The 18945-nt window shown below is 48.2% G+C and overlaps 1 protein-coding gene across 5 annotated transcripts in view; it reads right to left on the reverse strand.

Annotated features, from left to right (window-relative positions):
* IL1R1 (interleukin 1 receptor type 1) overlaps positions 1-18945 on the reverse strand; it is a 73284-nt gene that overhangs the window by 18770 nt on the left and 35569 nt on the right. For 2 of the 5 annotated variants that reach the window (XM_004753055.3, XM_004753056.3), the window contains 3 exons: positions 5970-6046; positions 4334-4425; positions 2927-2993 (listed from right to left, as the gene is read on the reverse strand). In XM_004753055.3, the coding sequence (XP_004753112.1) occupies positions 2927-2987 (61 nt within the window). In that variant the 5' untranslated portion in view covers positions 2988-2993; positions 4334-4425; positions 5970-6046. Of the gene's footprint in view, positions 1-2926; positions 2994-4333; positions 4426-5969; positions 6047-15891; positions 16190-18945 lie in introns of those variants that run through there. The other 3 variants (XM_045077632.1, XM_045077634.1, XM_045077633.1) reach the window with 3 other exon arrangements.

The following is an 18945-nucleotide window of genomic DNA, read 5'->3' on the forward strand; positions in this document are numbered from 1 at the left end:
ATTGACATTTAAATGCATCAATCATAAAATGTATCAATTCATATTATATATGAGTTTTAACAGCTTTATAACGAAAGGCATGATCTTGGAAGACTGAAAGATTTATATTCAAATCCAGTCATGCCACTTACTCTCTGTGTGCCCTTGGGAACGTTATTTAACCTCTCTTATCCCCTCTTTATTCATCTAAAGACTGATGCTAATATAGCAGGAGAGAGATCTGCTTCAGTACAAAATGGACTAGATTTGCCCTGTCACCTGAACAACTGAAAAAATGGACCAAGTATATGAAATATTCAAAACACTGAACATCGAGGAACAAAGGACAGAAATGCCAGAAAGATGGAAAACATAGTAGGTGAACCCTACAATTTTCCCAAGTTACTGCCTACAGAAAGATTCTAGGTCATGACATTGCAAGGAGGAAACACAAACAAGACCAGGGTTCTGTCTGAATGGCGAAGACAGAGGTGGAAATCCAGGTAAACCACGAGTTTGGAGGACAGAGCAGGAAAGGGATTGGAGATGTATAGATACATAGACAAAGAGAGGGTTTTGGAGATCTGTACAGTCTCCCTCAAGGTTTCAGCTGAGTACCAATTAGTATAAGCACATAAGGAACTACCCAAGGTCAGAGTGAAGATTGCCAAAAGGATTGGAGTGAATATCCACTGGACCACATACTGCTGTTCTCAGCAGCTGGAATGGAAAACCTCATGGCTCATGGAACATCAGGTAGAGAACCCAGAGGGTTTTGACCCTGTAGATGGAGCAAATTAGGCCTAAGATAAGACTTTTTCTGATCTTGACTAATTAAGCTTAAAAGCAAAACCTGAAAAGATCAACTATTTCCAAGTAACAACCCTGTAGCAGAATGGTTCAAGAACATTTTTAGTAATACGAAAACACCCAGCACCCAAAATGGTAAAATCTATATTGTCTAGCATTCAATCAAAAATTATGAGGTGTACAAAGAAGTGGGACAATACAATCAATGATGAGAATAAAATCATCAGGGCGCCCGGGTGGTTCAGTCAGTTAAGCGTCTGCCTTTGGCTCAGGTCATGATCTCAGGGCCCTGGGATCCAGCCCTGCATCAGGCTCTCAGCAAGGAGTCTGCTTCTCCCTCTCTCTCCATCCCTCCCCTCACTTGTGCTCATGCTCTCTCTCTCTATCTATCTCTCAAATATATAAATAAAATCTTTCAAAAAAAAAAAGACAAAAGTAATCAAAACTGACCCAGAAATGATACAAATCACAGAATTAATAGGATTAAAATAGTTATTGCCACTGTGCTCCATTTCTTCAAGATATTAGATCAAACATGTTGAGACATAAAAAAAAATATTTTTTTAAAACTTGAATTTCTAGGGACGCCTGGGTGGCTCAGTTGGTTAAGCGGCTGCCTTCGGCTCAGGTCATGATCCCAGCGTCCTGGGATCGAGTCCCACATCGGGCTCCTTGCTCGGCAGGGAGCCTGCTTCTCCCTCTGCCTCTAGCCTGCCACTCTGTCTGCCTGTGCTTGCGCTCTGTATCTCTCTCTCTATATATAACAACAACAACAACAAAAAATCTTTAAAAAAAAAAAAACTTTAATTTCTAGTGATGAAAACTATAAAGTTGACTTAAAAAATACATAGGATATGATTAATGGCAGATTTGACACTACAGAAAAAAAGATTAGTGAACCTCAAGCCATAGCATTATTAAATCTCTTTAAAGATAATTGAATGTTTAAAGTAAAAATTTAAAAAGTATTGTGATATTTATAACATATAAAGAAATAAAACATGGGAATAATCTGACAAAGCTCAAGAAGGGACAAGTGGGTGTGTATTGTTCTAAGTTTTCTAGAGTATATGTGAAATAGTATAGTATCACTTGAAAGTAGACAGCAGTAAGTTAAAGATGGATACCATAAGCCTGAGAGCAGTTATTTTAAAAAAGATAAGCTATTAGCATAAACCAGACAAAGGATATATGGATGGCAAAAAAGCACATGAAAAGAAGTTCACTATCATTAGCAGGAAATGGAAATTGAAATTACAAACAATTATTACTCCTTTCAGTATTAAAATCAAAAAGGTGGACAATATCAGGTGTTGGTGAGATATGGAAATTTCTTTTACTGCTGGTGACCACATAAAATGGTACAACTGCTTGGAAGACACTTTAGTAGGTTCTTAAAAAGTTCCACATAAGCCTACCATATGACCCAGCCATCCCCCTCTCAGATATTAACCTAAGAGGAATGAAAATATATGTCCACTCAAAGACCTGAGTGCTAACTTTCATAGCACCTTTACTCTGAATAGTCAAGAACCAGAAATAGCTGAAATGTCCATCAAGTGTGACTGGATGAACGGGGATATACCCATATAATAGACAACTACCATGTAATAAAATAATATCTATCCATTTATACAATATGAACAGATCTCAAAATAATTATGCTGACAGAAAAAAGCCAGACTAAAAAATAAATAAATAAATAAACAAAAAAGCTAAAAACAAAAACAAAGACACTGGATGGAGACATCCAGATGTCTCTGGATGGTTCTTAGCTATGGGTTCCTAAGGGCTGCTTTTAACACCTCTTCTGACTGAAAGCCAGGATCTCCCATCACACTTCTCAATCGGCAACAAAGTTGGAGAAGGCCTGGCCTTGACATTGGAGGCCTGGAGCTTAGCTGCTGCTTTGACACTAGCTATGTGAGCTTAGGCTCTTAGCCTCACTGTGCCTCAATTTCCCAAATCACAAGTGAAGCAATATATAGTACAGTTCTGTGATCAGGAGGCTCTCTGTTCTGGGATTCAACAGAAACAGGTGAGAAGAAAAAACTGACTCTGTCAGGGAAGATACTTCATGTATTCTAAATAATAGGGCTTCTCAGCAGACAAGAAAATGAGGAAATGCTTAACTTACCAGCTTCCACAGAAGAAATCAGTAGAGCTATAAAACAAACAAGCCTGAGTAACAGTTTCATATTCTCCTGAAAAAGAGAGGAATGGGTGTGAAACAAGAATTAAAATGTTATTATTCCAGAAAAATCTCTAAAACCATATAAACTAACTCCCACCTGCTTCCACCCTCATCCTCAAGTCATGATGATGGGTTATTAGTCTCCCTGCCTCAATGTGATCCTCTTCTGGACCTACCTCACAGCAGGAGGACTGCATTCCTTAAATATCCTGTAATTCTGACATTTTACTCACATAAACCAGCCTTCCCCCACGTTTGCCCAGATTAACTGCATTATTATATTTACTATCTTATATATATATTATATATAATATATAATATATATCATAATATATATTATATTATATACTAGTATTATATTTACTAAACTATATTTAGATTATTAAAGTAAGAAGTCTAGCAACCCAGCTTATTAGCTCTTTCTGTAACTGTGTGAGTGTGTGTTTTAAGGCTCCATGATAAAGAGGCAGAAAATAAAGGGTTAAAATATTTCCCAGTGGCCAGTTCCAGGCCCATCAATTGCTGGTGTTAGTTATCTGAAACAACGTAACGATATCAGGAAACTTAATGAACAGTGCCAGTGGTTAGTTCATGCAATTACAAGATCGGACTTGTTTGATTACTAAGCATGGGAGAAGAAGCGGAAGGTGCCGGGGTGAGTTTTATACAGATTATATCTCAAGATGTAATTTGAATTAAGTGTGGGAAAATGCTGACTCATACATGTCCAAGGCTAATGGCCTGCCACCGCAGGGCAGTGTGGTGTTAGACACAATGGCTCCCTGGGTCTCAGTTCCCTCATATGTACCAGTGAGGAGGCAGTCAGATCATCACTGAGCCATTCCCACTCCGATAGTGGAACAGGGAAGCCAAACCCCCTGGGTCCAGGTTTTGCTTTGCCTGTCCCAGAACTGTTGTGAGAAAAACCAGGGGAGAGAGCAGCCCCTTCCTCTCAACAGAATCTTAGGGCAAGGTGGTCAGCTCCGGGCCAAGAGGTGGGATTAAGAGTCCTATGTCCAAGGATGGACGGTGAAAGTGAGGGACGTAAAGACGTACCCGAGACTAAATGAACCATGCTCCTGACAAAAATTACCACAGGGGCTCCTGGGTGGCTCAGTGGGTTAAAGCCTCTACCTACAGCTCAGGTCACGATCTCAGGGTCCTGGGATCGAGCCCCGCATCGGGCTCTCTGTCAGCAGGGAGCCTGCTTCCTCCTCTCTCTGACTGCCTCTCTGCCTACTTGTGATCTCTGTCTGTCAAATAAATAAATAAAATCTTTAAAAAAAAAAATTACCACAAACCCCACGAGGCCCCCCACACAACACAGAAATTTCAAGGATGATGCCAAACCTGACTAGACTTGCACTGCCAATAGTTGAAAGGCTGGCCAAGTGAGGAAGTCTCTCAACAGCATCTGTGTTGTGCTATTTGAAGGCAGAGTGCTAGAACCAGAGACAAAATAATAATAGTAATAATAATAATAATGAACGAAATAAAAAAATAAAGCAAGAAGTTACTCTTCAAGATGGCCACCATTTAGGCATAAGCCCCAGGTGATCACAGTTGCATCCCACACACCCCCTTCCCCCCCACATCCCTCCATCCTCTGGTCAATGCTGCCATTCCCCATTTGACAAGACAGGGATGACATGAGCAGTATTTGTGGTTGACACCTGCTGAAGGTGAAATGGTTGTCACGTGTGAGGGGCACTGAATCGTCAGGTAAATGGTCACCCTCAAATGTAAGCTATCATAACCACCCCCGTGCTGATGACAAGTACAAGCTTTGGTGAAGTGTTTCCAGTTATCCATTCATCCCTTCATTCGGTCGCTGCTAAATTTAGCAATTGTGTGCTGGCTATCTACTGCACGCCTGCAGCTACACATGGTCCTGGGAACACACAGGAATAACAACCAGGGTCTGGCTCAAGGAGCTAGCTCATCAGCCAGCGGGGAAAGCGGGCAGGGCCACAGAGTTATCCAATGATGCAGAGGTGTCTCTGGGGAGAGCAACACCCAGGGCCCTAACTCAGCCTGGAGGAGGGCTCCTGGAAGGGGTTACCTGAACCTCAGGAGGTGGTGGGGAGCACATCTACTTCTGGAGCATAAAAGGTGGGAAGCCAAGGTGGGAAGGTGGGAAGCCAAGAAGCAAAGCTGGGGACCAGTGCCCAGAACACAGAGCCCAGCTTGGAGTTGGGACTGCAAGTCGCAGGTGGCAAAAAAAGAGACTCACTTAAAGGTGTTACGCTACAGGGTGGTGTACAATCAGATTTCACAGAGATCTTTGGCACCTGTGTGGAATATAAACCGGAGAAAAGAGGGTAGGTGGAGAGAGCAGGCTGCCGTGAGAGGGTGTCCACATGAGAGCGGATGTGGCCTAAGCCAGACAGCAGTGAAGGACAGACAGAAAGGGGGTGGATCTGAGAACTGCTCAGAGGCCTGCGAAAGGAGGGGTGACGAAGCGGGTCTGGGATGCACCAGCCCTGATTCACTCAGGTGGGGACCAGTGAGGGCTGGGCCCGGTAAGAGGGACAGGTTCCAGCATGCACAAGACAGTCCGAAGAGAGGTCCAAAAGATGTCACTCACAGCACCACTGGGCCTGGGTCTGCTGGGGCTAGCTAGCAGTGTCGCCTCCAACAGAAACGGAGACTCCGAGTGTCCACTGAAAGCTGAGTGACACGGACACAGGGCCCGGAATGTGCTGGAACTGGACAGCACACCGTACGCTGGGAGCCATCAGCACACCGGTCATAACCTTAGTGATCGGTAAGTGACCCTGGAAAGTGGGTGAGCAGTGGCCCTCAGTGGGGCCACAGACCCCTTCACAAATCAGATACAGAGTTGTCCCAGAGGAATGTGGGCAGACAAACAGAACGTTCTGTGCACCCTGAGAGACATGCCGGGATCACCTGAAGCTGAGGCGGCAGACTCCAGCCGTCTACGGGAAACGGCCCATGGGCCGGCTGAGAGGGAAGCAACCGTTACCTTGGAGATGGCTCTTCCTTGTGTGAAGTGGTCCTGCTTCTCAGCACGGAGTCAGCATCCTCAAGGGGCGACTCTACCTAGAGAAGGAAGCATGCACACCAGTGTGAGCTGCAGTGAGGGAGCTTCTAGGTACTGACCTCTGCTCAGACCTTGAGAAGTGTCCAAACCAACCAAAACAAACTGACAAAAATGAGTCAGCATGTTTAAAGGGCACCATGCTCCACAGTCCTCTGAGACAACGGTTTCAGAAAACTGAGGGGCAGGGGGTGAGGAATACCCAGAGGTTGACAACCACCACCACTCTTGGAATAACTGCACGAAACCTGGCACTTAGCTGGCCCAGGGAGGCAGAAGGGGGGCACCACCTGTGGGACCTCGCCACTGTATGCCCTGGGAGAAAAGAGCTCAGAGAATGAACCAGATGCCAGGAAGAACATGAACAGGACCTTTTTAAGAACAGGCACACTGTGCATCCTCAGGCTTCCCTCTAGCAAGCTTATCGATACACCTGCATTCCCAATGGCAGAATCTGAAAGAACTTCCCGAAAAGCTGAACTGTGATGTGCCCTATAGGCATTCCACCATCCATTCCCTGGTTTTTACGGTTTACTTGGGATACTTCGGAGTATTTGCTTCAGGTCTGATTGATTTCCTCAAGCCTTTGCAACACTGGTCAGGCTGAAGCATAAGGCCTTTTCATGTCCGATCCGTAAAACAGCCTGACTAATGCAGCACCAAACACTCCGCTTAGATTAAATGGACTAAGCAGCACCTGACCATTCGTGTTAGGTTTACAGGAAGGTACACAGCATCACATTAAGGGGCCAGAGGCACAGAGGCTTATCCACATCAAATAAAACACAAAATCAAAGGCTCCCTGATCTTCCCATCCTCTGTCCGAAGCACAGTGCCCTCCCCACCTCCATCAGTGTGGCCCAGAAATGAGCACAGCATGGAGGGGGCCTGTAGGGAAAGTGTCAGAGAAATGAAGAGAGTGAGGACAGGAAGAAGGATGCGCAAGAGGAATGAATGGATTTGGAAAGTCCAGGAAACCTCTAGCAGACTGGACTTCCCAAATCCCCCCAGACCACTTCCCTTTCCCTCTTCCTCTTTGCCCCGAAAGTCTCTAAAAGAACTTTTATAGTTACTGTCTCTTCTCCCCATCCTCTGCTATTGGTTCATGGCTTCTGCTTCTTGCCATCTGCCCTTCTCCCTCCGTAGTGTCTCCACAGGGCTCCCCAGGCCTGTCACTTGGTTCTAACCTTCCCACTCCGCCTGCTTCTTCTAGGACTTCCCACCAGCTCTGAGCCGATTCTGATGTGAGGCTTCTCCCAGGGGCCCCAATAGACGCCCCCCCTCCTCCACAGCCAGGAACACCAAGTCCCATAGGTTCCACCTGACCCAGGGCACCTGGTGCCTCAGACCTCTGGCTCTGGGACCCAGGGCTCCCCTGATGGCTGCCCTTCCCTACCTGGGCCAGGAGAGAAAGGTACAGTCTCCCTCTCCCATACTCCTGTGAAGAGGGCTCCATCCTACTCCTCTTGTATTGTGGTAAGAGCTCAGGAAGGAAGCGAGGACGGGAGAGAAAGATTCATCTACCCAACATCTTCATGTTAGACTACACAGGGAGGAAAACCTGTCCTCGAATCAAGGGGGAGAAAGGTTGGAAAACAGGTACTAAGTGTAAGTCAGAGAAGAGAAATGCTAGGGGAAGCATTATGAGGCTGGGAACCACACTGGAAAGGGAAGATTACTACCTCAAGGTGACACAAAGGCTGCAGAGCCAGGAAGCCAGGGAGGACGCTGAGGGAGAGCAGGAGGAGCAGGACCAGACACTGGGCACAATTCCCTCCAGAAGGGATACTGGCTAAGTCAACCTCCCTTGTCCAGAGGCAACTGGGCAAACTCTGCTGTGATTTTTGAAATCGGTTTACAAATAAAATTCAAAATATATTTTTAGAAAGTACTGACAATAAAAAAGTCACAGATCTATTCTATTGTGTTATTTATTATTCAGAGGAATTTTCCACATAAAAGAATGAAGGGAGAGAGAAGGATTAATGCTCCCAATAAATTAACACACACACGGCTCCTTTCCTACCCTCACAGGCAGTGACATCTGTATTACACATGAAACTCCACCCTGCCTACCATCCCCTCCACAGCCGATTCCAGCAGGAGTGCAGGGGTCTGGGTGGGGGCGGGGGGGGGCACCCTGAGGTACTGACACCGGACCGGGCCCCAGCATGACAGGGGGCCCTGGCTGGTCACCCCGCCGCCCCCAGCAGCCTGGTCCATTCCCATGCAGGTAGGAAAACAGGAAGCAGAGCTTTCTATGACCATCATGCAAAAAAGCAATCCATCATGGACTTCCGGAGTACAGTTCCCCTCACTCTTTGTGATCATAATGTACCTGGAAACTGGTACACACCATGGCTCTGTGGCACACGGCAGGCATGTGCGAAGCCTCTTGTTTGTTAGAGAGAAAAGTGGAAATGAGACCGGAGCGCAGCTGACTCCAGCAGGCACTCAACTACAGAAGCAGAGATGGGGTGTAAGGGTTAATGATGAGCAGGCCTCCAACAGAAGATCCGCTCATCCATCCCCTAGCGCCGTCCTGTCCGTCTGTGAGGAACTCCATACCCTGCACAGATGCAGTGAAAGTGACAGCTGGGGGATGGAGGGACAGACGCCAGAACCCACGAGGCTTCCACAAGGCCCAGGGGCTCCAGTGCAGAGGGAAGGGGTGCCTTCTCTATTAATGCCTTCTTATTCCTGAAGAATTTTCCCACAACCTTGAGGAATTTCCTTCTTTTTCCTGAGGAATCCCCCCACATTGTGTGTCTTGCCTGCCAGGCCAGAAGCCAGGCACAGGACAGAGGTGGCACGCATCAGACACATCCCAGACCTCATGAAGACACATGCCCCCTGTGCGTCTACCTCTGGGAGGGGGGCGGCGGGCACGAGGTTCTGGAAGCAGGCTGCGCTGTCCCACATAGCATCTGCATGGACGAGTCCCCCACGTGGCTTGTGCTCTTCCTGTTCATGTCAGCCTCCCAGCCGGACTCCCTAGATGGCCCCCCAGCTCCGTCACATATCATGAGGTGCCCTGAGAGTGCATAGAGATAGACATCCCACATCCAAATCTACCCTTCCCCCACCCATACAGCCCGGGCCACTCAGCAGACCAGGAAGGCATGGTGGCTGCAGAGTTCACAGGGGGAGAGACCTGTGTGTGTGCTCTGCCCAGGCTGTTTGGACAAGGAATCTCCCGGGTCCCAGGTGCCTGGATTATGGCCATGCTGGTGTGCACAGGCTCCAAGGAGGCACATTCTTTTAGCCCCACAGACTCCTGGCCATGTTGAGGCCCGAGGCCAGCTGAGAAGCAGTGCAGGACCCTCCAAAGTATGGGGCCTGCATGGGACTACTCTTACTTGGTTCTAAGGGTAGTTCTGCAGGAGCCACACCTCTGCAGAAACCCAAGAAGAGAGAGATGACACCAGCAAAAGCCTCCTCCCCTTCTTCCTTCTGGAGACCTGAAGGGCCCTACATCTGAAATTTAAACAGAAATTGTACTGGTACTTTCCACATCTCCACCTCCTCCCAGCTCAGTCTTCACACTGAGTGCCTGACAAATACATACACAGCATCATTTAATACGACTTCGCATCCCAGGCATTATTCGACATATGTATATATGTATATTTGACACAACAGAAAAATAGAGAATTGGGCTCTGACTAATTGACTGTAACTGGGAAGGGCCTGTGGACAGTCCCTGAAAGAAGCAAAGAGGAAAGCAGGTTCTTCAGCTCACAAATTGTCACAATCTCCATGTTCTGCTGAGAACCATCATGAACACATATGGGGAATGGGGCATGGTATTAAAATCAAATCTGTAATTATGATCTTCACCTGTTATAAGGACTCAAACAGCAATTACACAGTCTCCAGTTTTGTTAAGACCAAAAATGTCAGTTTTCAAGACAAGATGTATAAAGGAACTTACTCATAAAGCCACAAAACCATGTGATTGTGGAAAATTCTTTAGAATTCTGGGCTTACACAAGTCCCTATTTCTTAATCTAGAACCTGCAAATCCCCAAGAAGCTGTAGACAGCCAGGGAACTCCGAATCTAACTTCCTGGGATACTGATTTGCCTCAAGGATTTTCTGGGCGGAGTCATTTTTATATTAGAGAAAACATAGCTATATGCCGAAATGGAAAGAAAAATCTCTCAGAGCTAAAGTATGAGTCATCAAAGAAATGGCCCTTGAGGGGGCTACTTTAGAGAGCTAGACTTTTCATTTCTCAAGAGGAGTCCTTTGCTGGTAAAATCTGGGAGGCACTGTCCTGCATAGACAACAATCAACTCTACCTGGTCCTAGTCATGGGAAATGGAACCATAAGGGCCACACAACTTCACATGCATGAGGCCACACAGAGCAATCTCGCCCTAACATCAAGGAGGCCCCCCAGGATGGTTCCACGCTCAAGAAAGGAAGGAGACCAAGGATGTGGACACAAAGGAGTCTGGGAGTCACCACAGTATAATAGAACCATATCTGTTATGCAGAGAAGAGTGACACATACCCCACCATACAATGACATCCTAAAACCCGATTATGCATTTGTTCAGCATGGCTATCCCTGATTTTCCCCCAGAGAAAGAGTTCTACAGAACTATGAGTAGACAAAACCACACCCATGGTGGAGGCAATAGAAACACTCATCATCCCAGAAGGTGTGAGAAACACTGAAATTTTGGCCATCTTCCTATCAGAAAATCCAAATGCTGGCTCACAGCAGATTCATCTGGCTTATTTACTCACACAAATGAGACAAGAAAAGTTTTTTAATCATCAAAGGCTATCATGGACAGGGATATGGAGATGAAGGGAAAATAGTCACAGAGGTTTTAGGGGTCGCTAGGCTGTCCAAGTTGTTCAGCTATGACAAGGCATGAAGCCACCAGATGTGGTTTCACATGGGTTTTAACAGAAAAGGGAAGAATAAGGCACAGAGGGACAGGATTACCATCAGCAGAGGGCTAAGGACAGGAATGGCCAGACCAGAGCCTCTTGATGGCTGGACTGAATTTTCACACAGTGTCCATTTCTCCACAATGAACCTGTGCTTCTGGACCACAGCAACCAGACCCAGCAATGGGAAAGGCTCTGCTCTCCCGGCCCTTGTCTCCTCTCAAGTGATCTGCCTGACCCTGTTAGCCCTCCTGCACAGCTCCCATTCCACTTGCCAAGGGCTCCATACCTGAACCCTGCCTCCCAGGGCTTGTCCCCAAGCACCGCCCACCAGGCCACCACAATAGTTTCTGTTTCTCAAAGTGAGTGTTACAGGTAATCATGGGGGACTAGACATTCTCTACATGAATTTTTCTATGTCTTCACTCCTCTTGGTTTGTTTGTTTTTTTTAACGAAGATAGAATATGCATACAGTGAAACACATAGTAAGTCTTAAGTGTAGAATTCCATTAACTGTGACAACTGAATACCCTGGGAATACAGTATACCTGCGTAGGATTCTACTAACTGTGACAACTGTATACCCCAGGAATACAGTATACCCAGGCAGAATTCCATTAACCATGACAACTGTATACCCCAGGAATACAGTATGCCCGTGTAGAATTCCATTAACCATGGCAATTGTATACCCCGGGAATATGGTATACCTGTGTAGAATTCCATTAACTGTTTAACAACTATATACCCCAGGAGTACTCCATCAAGATACAGACCATTTCTATCCTCCCCCAAAGTTCCTTTGTGCCCCTTACTAGCCACATTTCACAGCACATGGCCCCACCATCCTGATTTCATCACCACCAATAGGACCCCGTAACTGTCAACATGAGTCACTCTGGATGGCTGGCTTCCACCCCATCTGCACCCTGCTATGTTAGGGTGCAAAGTGACATTAGGGCTTTAATCACTTACTCCCAAGTGATGAGGGGGAAACCCTTGGTTTTCAAAGAGGCTGGTATGGCTGCTAAGGGAGCACTTTTGAAAGTGTGGAGAAGGGGACACTTAGGGTGATCACAACAAAGCACGGAGTAGTAGAGTCACTTCCAGAACAATGCAGGGCAGTTCCGCAAAGTAAAGACTCTCTTGTCCCACATGACCTCCAAGCCACGCACATCATTTACCATTTGGAGAGCCCAGCGCCTAATTCTATCCTACACTTACATAGAATATATATTGTTGGCACACGTTTCAGACATAATTGAATCTTCCAGGAATGTGATTACTGTGAAAACAGAGAGGAGACTAGATTTGACTACCATATAGACCTTAGACCTTGAGCAAAAGTCACTCATCATTCAGGGGTACTTGGATCCCCACCAGGATGCCTCTGTTCCGGACCACACTTGGAGCCATCCCCTGCAACCCTATAGTCTAGTCTCCATGATACATTAAGTGGCTTCGCTGGATTCTAGTTTGGCTCTGCCCAAGCACCCATCCACACAGTGATTCTTTATATCTAGCTATTATACTAACTAGTTGGAAATTCCATTATGGGTAAGTTTTCTTATATCGTTTCAGAACTGTAAATATTTGCATTAAAGGGGGTAAGGGATTCTGAACTAGCTGAGAGGTACTGATCAAAGTGACAGCATGTAACTCTTGATTGATCTCACAGTCAGGAGTCATAGGCTGTATCTGTTGGGATCCTTAACATTCTCTGGTTTGGGAAGCTGCATGTGCAGAACTCAGGGTGCACAGGCCACCTCCCCCACCTCCTACTAGCATCCTAAGTCCAGCTGAAACTCGGTGACCCAACTGCACTGACAATGGAGAATCATTTCAAAAGACAGCCTAAAATTGCTCCTCCTAAATGGGGACATGCAGGGGAAAGGTCCCACTTTTCTTCATCCCAGGAATTCTTTTATTTCTGAGCACTTTCGTTACATCTTGAAGACACAGATGGCTGTGCCCCACTAGGTATCCCCTCTCCTACTGCCGGCAGGAAAGTACATCAGTGTCGTCCACACTGGCTACACATCAGAACCACCTGGGGGCTTTAAAAACACCGGTGTCTGGGCACACCCCCAGACATGCTAGTTTGTTTGCTCTGTGGTCAAGTCCTGCCATTTCTCATCAGAGCGCCTCAGGCACTGCGAAGGTTCAAGCAAGGGTAAGGAACAGGCTTCCCTCTGTATTTGCAGCCACACTTGACAACTCTGCAAATCTGCATTTCATGAAAGTTTACATTTCTAGACTCACTGCAGGCCTACTTCATCTCCACTCTTGGTTTTCTTTCATCCGATTTTTAACCCATGGCATCTTATAAATCCTTTCTGGAACAGATAGGAATGGAAAAAAGAAACAAAGAATCTGCTACTCTGCCACATGTATGAGATGAGGAGACAGCGCCCAGTTCAGAGGCATGCAGGTGACCAGGGACCTTCAGAAACCCTAGCCCCTTTCAGTGCTTGGTGAGATCAGTCTGGAGCCAAGGCTCCTCCAAGTGCTCCCAAGCGCTGAGCATGGCCCTGAAGCTGCAGCCCACTTCCCGGGGTCACAGCACAAGGGTGGAGGGAGCGAGGAACAAAGCTGCTGACAACACAGATCCTGCAAGCCCGCGTGATGACCTCGAAACCTCAAAAAAAGGAAAACACAAACCCAATTCCTGTGCACAGCAGCAACGGGGAACATCATGGAGCTGAACCACAGCCAGTGAGTCCCGGTGCTTCCTAATGCCTGCTGTCCTTCAGCTGACAAGTTCACAGTGGGTCAATATGCAGCTGATGCTCTGTACCTCCATAGCCCCCGTGCTATGGTAATTTCACTGCAACTGTCCAGCTTTGAAGCTGATCAATAAGACGTTCTGTTGACATCTCTACCCGTTTCCAGGTGGACGCCCATCTCCCCTGCCCCCCCCATGCATCCCAAGCACACGCTTTCCATCATCCCCCATCCAAGTGCACAATTGGGCCCTAGAGTATATCTCAGCACCCTTGCCAATCCTCAGGAACCCAGGCGCCATGTCTGCACCCGTTACCTTCCTGCCTTCTCCACTGGAGACATTGAATGATGTCCTGCCTGTGAACAGCCAGGATGCCCACACCCCTCTTTGCCATTCAAAGAGGCAAAGTTCAAAGAACTTCCTTATGCAGAGAGACTGCAGTTGTCCCGGGAACCGATTCATAGCCATGAGAGGGCAGGGATTTGCATCGCTTCTATTCACTGCTCTATCCTCTGTACTCAGAATACAACCCAGAATAGGAGATATTTAGTAAACATTTGTTAAATAAATTAGTGGATCTAATATTGAACAGTGTGTCACCAACAGCAAAAGAATTACTCAAAAGATATTATTTTAAAAAAAAAATCCATAAAGAAAGCCTTACCACATTATCCCATACAGAAAGCATAGAGTGTATTTAAAAGGGGGGGGGGTTAATTCAGCCATGTGAAAGTCACATGGAGAATTCAGGTCAAACACCCTTTCTGGAACCACATGGAGACTACCCAAGGGTGGACAGGTGTAAGTCATGCTCCACACACAGTACAGTGGCAGCGAGCCGAATAAGACTGAAAATAAATAAGGGGTTCCCTATCCCTTCACTCATCAAATCCCATCCCAAAGGCCCCTCATTTTTGTCTAGCTCAAAACACAATACAGGATGTGAACACAGAATATTAAATCAGAAATTAAAAGCAGTCAAGAGAGGAAAAGGTGCCCACAGCTGCACGTAAACAGGGTGGGAAAGAGGCTGCAAAATTCCCAAGCACCCCAACCCCGCCCCCAACTTCATCCCCTGGCTCTCCTCAGTTCACCAGTAGTCATGGAGTTAGTTCCATTTGATACATTCACCTTCCACAAGCCTGGTACAAGCCAGGGTAACCCAGCCAGCACCTTCCAATGATGGATGGATCTCAGCTCACCTTTTCTCCACAGCATCCGTGGCCGAGACATCCCTTACTTGGTTTCTAGACTGGGGAGCTAAAACCCCCAGAACATGCCCATCTGGGGAATGTCTCGTGCCAGTGGGAATCACTGGGGATGCCCAGTGCTACCCCTGGCAGGAATCTGAGCACCCTCAACAGCACAGAGGAGAAAGACCTGAAGGCAGGTCATGCCAGAAGGCAGAAGGCAGAAGGCATAGGTCTGGAGTCCAAAGGGCTTCTGGACACCAGTCCCCCAAGTTAGTGTCACCCTATGTAAGCCTCTGCTTCACTCTGCTGTGAAAGGAAAGTGATAATATCCTGCTGGGGGGATAAAAAAGAAATGTAAAGGGTCTTATAAACTGTGAAGTACTGGCCCTGCCTACTGTGAATAAACGCCTTCTGCATGTCAGTAGCTACACCCAGCATCAGCCCTTCCCTAGGGGGTTGGGGGAGGGAGGGGGCAGCACAAGTTACCCTCCCCAACTGTGTAGACCCTTCTTCCCCAATCTTGTTGACCAGACTGACCCATCTGAGCCTAAATCCCTGAGAGGGACACTCCCAAAGCAGCTGAACTTGGCCAGATTCAAATGCCTGAAAGCAATTTACTTAACTACCCCCCCACACACACACACACCCTGGAACAACCCTCCAGGACCGTCGCAAGCCCCCACCCGCCACACACCACAGGCATTTGAACTACCCTTATTCCGGCTGCACACAGGAATATATATATATATATATATATATATATATATATATACACACACACACACACACACACACACACACACACACACCACCCCCCCACCCCCCCCCCCCCCCCCGCCAGATTACTCCACCATCACCTTCTTCCACAACAAAGTGACAAGCAAGGGGGACAGAGGAAGGACGCTTTCTGCGCGGTCTGTGCAAAGGGGAAATGTGTCAAAGCCACGGCGGGTACCCCCCACCCCCAACCCCGCCTGCCCTGCCAGCCAGCTAGCCAGGCACACTGCAGATTCCTCCTACCTGGGCGAGCCCCCGACGGCCCCGAGCCCAGCGCGCCGGGGCGAGCGCCCCGGGAGCTGGGCGAGGGGCTCGGGAGCTCCGGGGCGCGGGCGCACGGCGGTCACATGCCGGGGTTCCTCGGGGCGCCGGCCGACCGCGCTCGCGCCCCTCCCGGCCGCTGCCGCGCGCTCCGGGTCGGCTCACGGGTCCGGCGCGGGCACGAACAGGAGCCGCACTGCCCTTGCGCCCGGGAACTGCGGGGCGCGGCTCCTGCAGCGCTAAGGCTCGGGCTCCAGCTCCGGCGCCGCGGGCGGGGACTGACGGGGGCGGGCGGAGACGCCCGGGCGGGCCCGGCGGGGGAGGGAGCCTGCTGGCCGGGTGCCCCGCGCCCTACGCGAAAAAGCCTGGGAGCCAGGAACGCCGCCCTGGCCCACGCATCCTCGCGGGTCCGGGGCCCCCGCCCCACGCGGGGCAGTGACGGTCATCCCACAAGAAGTGACTTTTGGAGCGATTCACCTGGACATCGTAACCTGGCTACCACCCAACTGGGTCCTGGGCATGAGTCGGACGAATCGAGCTCCCCACCAGTGGGTTTTCAGGTCAGCCACTGGAGCTTGAAGCCTGACCCCCTCCTCACCCTGGCTTCTTACGCACTAACTTCTTGGTACTTCCGTCTCTTCTGTGAAAAGGGATCGTATCAGCACCCATATCATGGGTGACGTTAATTACTACTGTAAACCAGCACCCGCACAAGGTTAATACAACGCAGGAGTCCCTTGCTATTTGTTATTATTTATGTGCCCAGGTGAAAAAGGAGCTTACAGGTGGTACAGTCTTGATACCAGAATTCTTGGCCAGACCAGGTAATTCTTTTCAGCTTAAGACCCACTTACTCCCATCCACTCATTTTGCACGTGAGAATCGGTACTGAGAGGAATGCAATGAATGGCCAGGTGTGAACCTTGGTGCACGGAGGGAAGGAGGCTGAAGTACCAGAGTAGTTGCCTTGGGCTCTAAGCCCAACAGCCAGGGGCTTGGAAGTAGCTCTTCCCTTTCCACTCTGTGCCTCCAGCAAGTGACTGGACCCTGATTTGTTTTGAGGCCCTAATGAGCCATCCTCCTCTGAGGAGACATTGAGTAGATGATGATGGCTTCCCTCCTAACAGAACTCACACCCTCCCTTCCTATATCCCTTCCAGGCTGGGCAGGCGCTGGCCCAGACAAAGAAAATAGCAGCAATAATTCATCAGTGCAAATGCTGCCTTGTGGTCTGGAATGATGATAACCTCTCTTAATTTTTTTTTTTTTTTTATCTGGTTCCAGTGTTTGCATCTGCTTCCTCTTGCTCCAAGGAACGGGCTCAACTCTATGGCCAGTAACATGGTATTGTGAAAATTCATCAGATGGCCACATCTCTTTAGGATTCCTTTTTAGAGTGTGGTTTTTGAAACCTTAGGATCACCAGGAGAGAGATCTGGACCCCTGACTCCCAGATCAGTCACATGAAACTCTCTGGGGCTGAGGTGGCCCAAATGCCAGTGTTACTGAAACTCCCAGGTGGGGGTGACTGGGTGGCTCAGTGGGTTAAACCTCTGCCTTTGGCTCAGGTCATGATCTCAGGGTCCGGGGATCAAGCTCTACATTGGGCTCTCTACTCAGCAGGGAGCTGCTTTCCCCTCTCTCTCTGCCTGCCTCTCTGCCTACTTGTGACCTCTCTCTCTGTATCAAATAAATAAATGCAATCTTAAACACACACACACACACACACACACACACACACACACAAACACCTTCCAGGTGATTCCAACGGGCCCCCAGGGTTGGGAACACCTGTTCTTCTAAGCCCAAGGCCCCACCGTGATGGTGATAGTTCACCAACAACTAGCATTGTTGGTGAAATAAACACATCTCACCATTTATACAGTGAAGGTTTTTAAACAGTTTACAAGTTGAGAGTAAAATTGATCTGTGAAGTCATGTGGAAATTAAAATTATACTTTTCCTTGTTTTTTTCTTCATATTCTGATGCTTCCCACCCACCCCTAGGCCAACTATCCTGCTAGACACATGGGCCCCTAGACTCAGATAAGACAAACACCCCTCTAATATGAGGACGGGTTTTGAAGCCCTCCCCTTCTCACCTATAACCACTGTCCTATCTGGCACCTTGAATTCACCTCCTCCCTTCTTCAGCCATGCTAACCACTTTCCCCGACTCCCTCTTCCCTTTGTTTCCTAGGTAGCTCATGTGTCCACCTGTCCTGCTGCATACCAGAGCTGAAGACTTGTGAGGCGGAGATTGTCATGCCTGTATACTCTGGTCTCAGTCACATGCACATGCTCTGAATGAGAGTGTGTCCTTCAGTGTGAGACATGCCCTTCACGAAGGCAATGCCAACTGTGTTTGAGAAACAGAAATAACAGCCAGAGTCTTGTGACACAATCTTAAGTGTGTCTCCCTCACTGCCTTCCCACCTCTGAGACTCCTCTTATTTGGAAGACTTGGCCACCCTCCAGACCACCTTTCTTGAGAGACCATCTCCCTGGGGATTTGGGGGCACCTGGATGGCTCTGTTGGTTAAGTGTCCGAGTCCTGATCTCAACTTGAGTTTTGATCTCAGGGTCATGAGTTCAAGCCCCGCTTCAGACTCTGCGCTGGACCACCGTGGATCCTACTTTTAAAAAAAGAGATCATATTTCATATGCCCTCCCATCAAGCTGCTCAAATCCCCTTCTTTGAGAGGAAGATCTAATAGTGCACAAGAAACAAAGTCCTGGACACCGTCAGGGACATCACAGTCCATCAGGACCATCATAGCAAAGCCCTATGTCCAGAATGGTCTGTGCCAAGGGGCAGCTATGACCATAGAGCTTCCTGGGCCTGAGGACGGGCTGTTTCACAAACGATGATGCAACACTCCCAGGGTATTTCAGTCCCCAGAGCCTCCAAAGGAGCTGCTAAGGGGTAAGAAGGGCAACGCTGAGAGCAGCCTTGGCAGCTGGGGACACTGGGGCAAGTGTGATCCCAGCTGGGGTCGTTAAGTCCAGAGAATGACCTATGGACAGAGACCCTCC

The sequence above is a fragment of the Mustela putorius genome, unplaced genomic scaffold, assembly GCF_011764305.1.
Source record: "Mustela putorius furo isolate JIRA1106 unplaced genomic scaffold, ASM1176430v1.1 tig00000224_pilon_pilon_pilon, whole genome shotgun sequence".
Classification (NCBI taxonomy): Eukaryota; Metazoa; Chordata; class Mammalia; order Carnivora; family Mustelidae; genus Mustela; species Mustela putorius.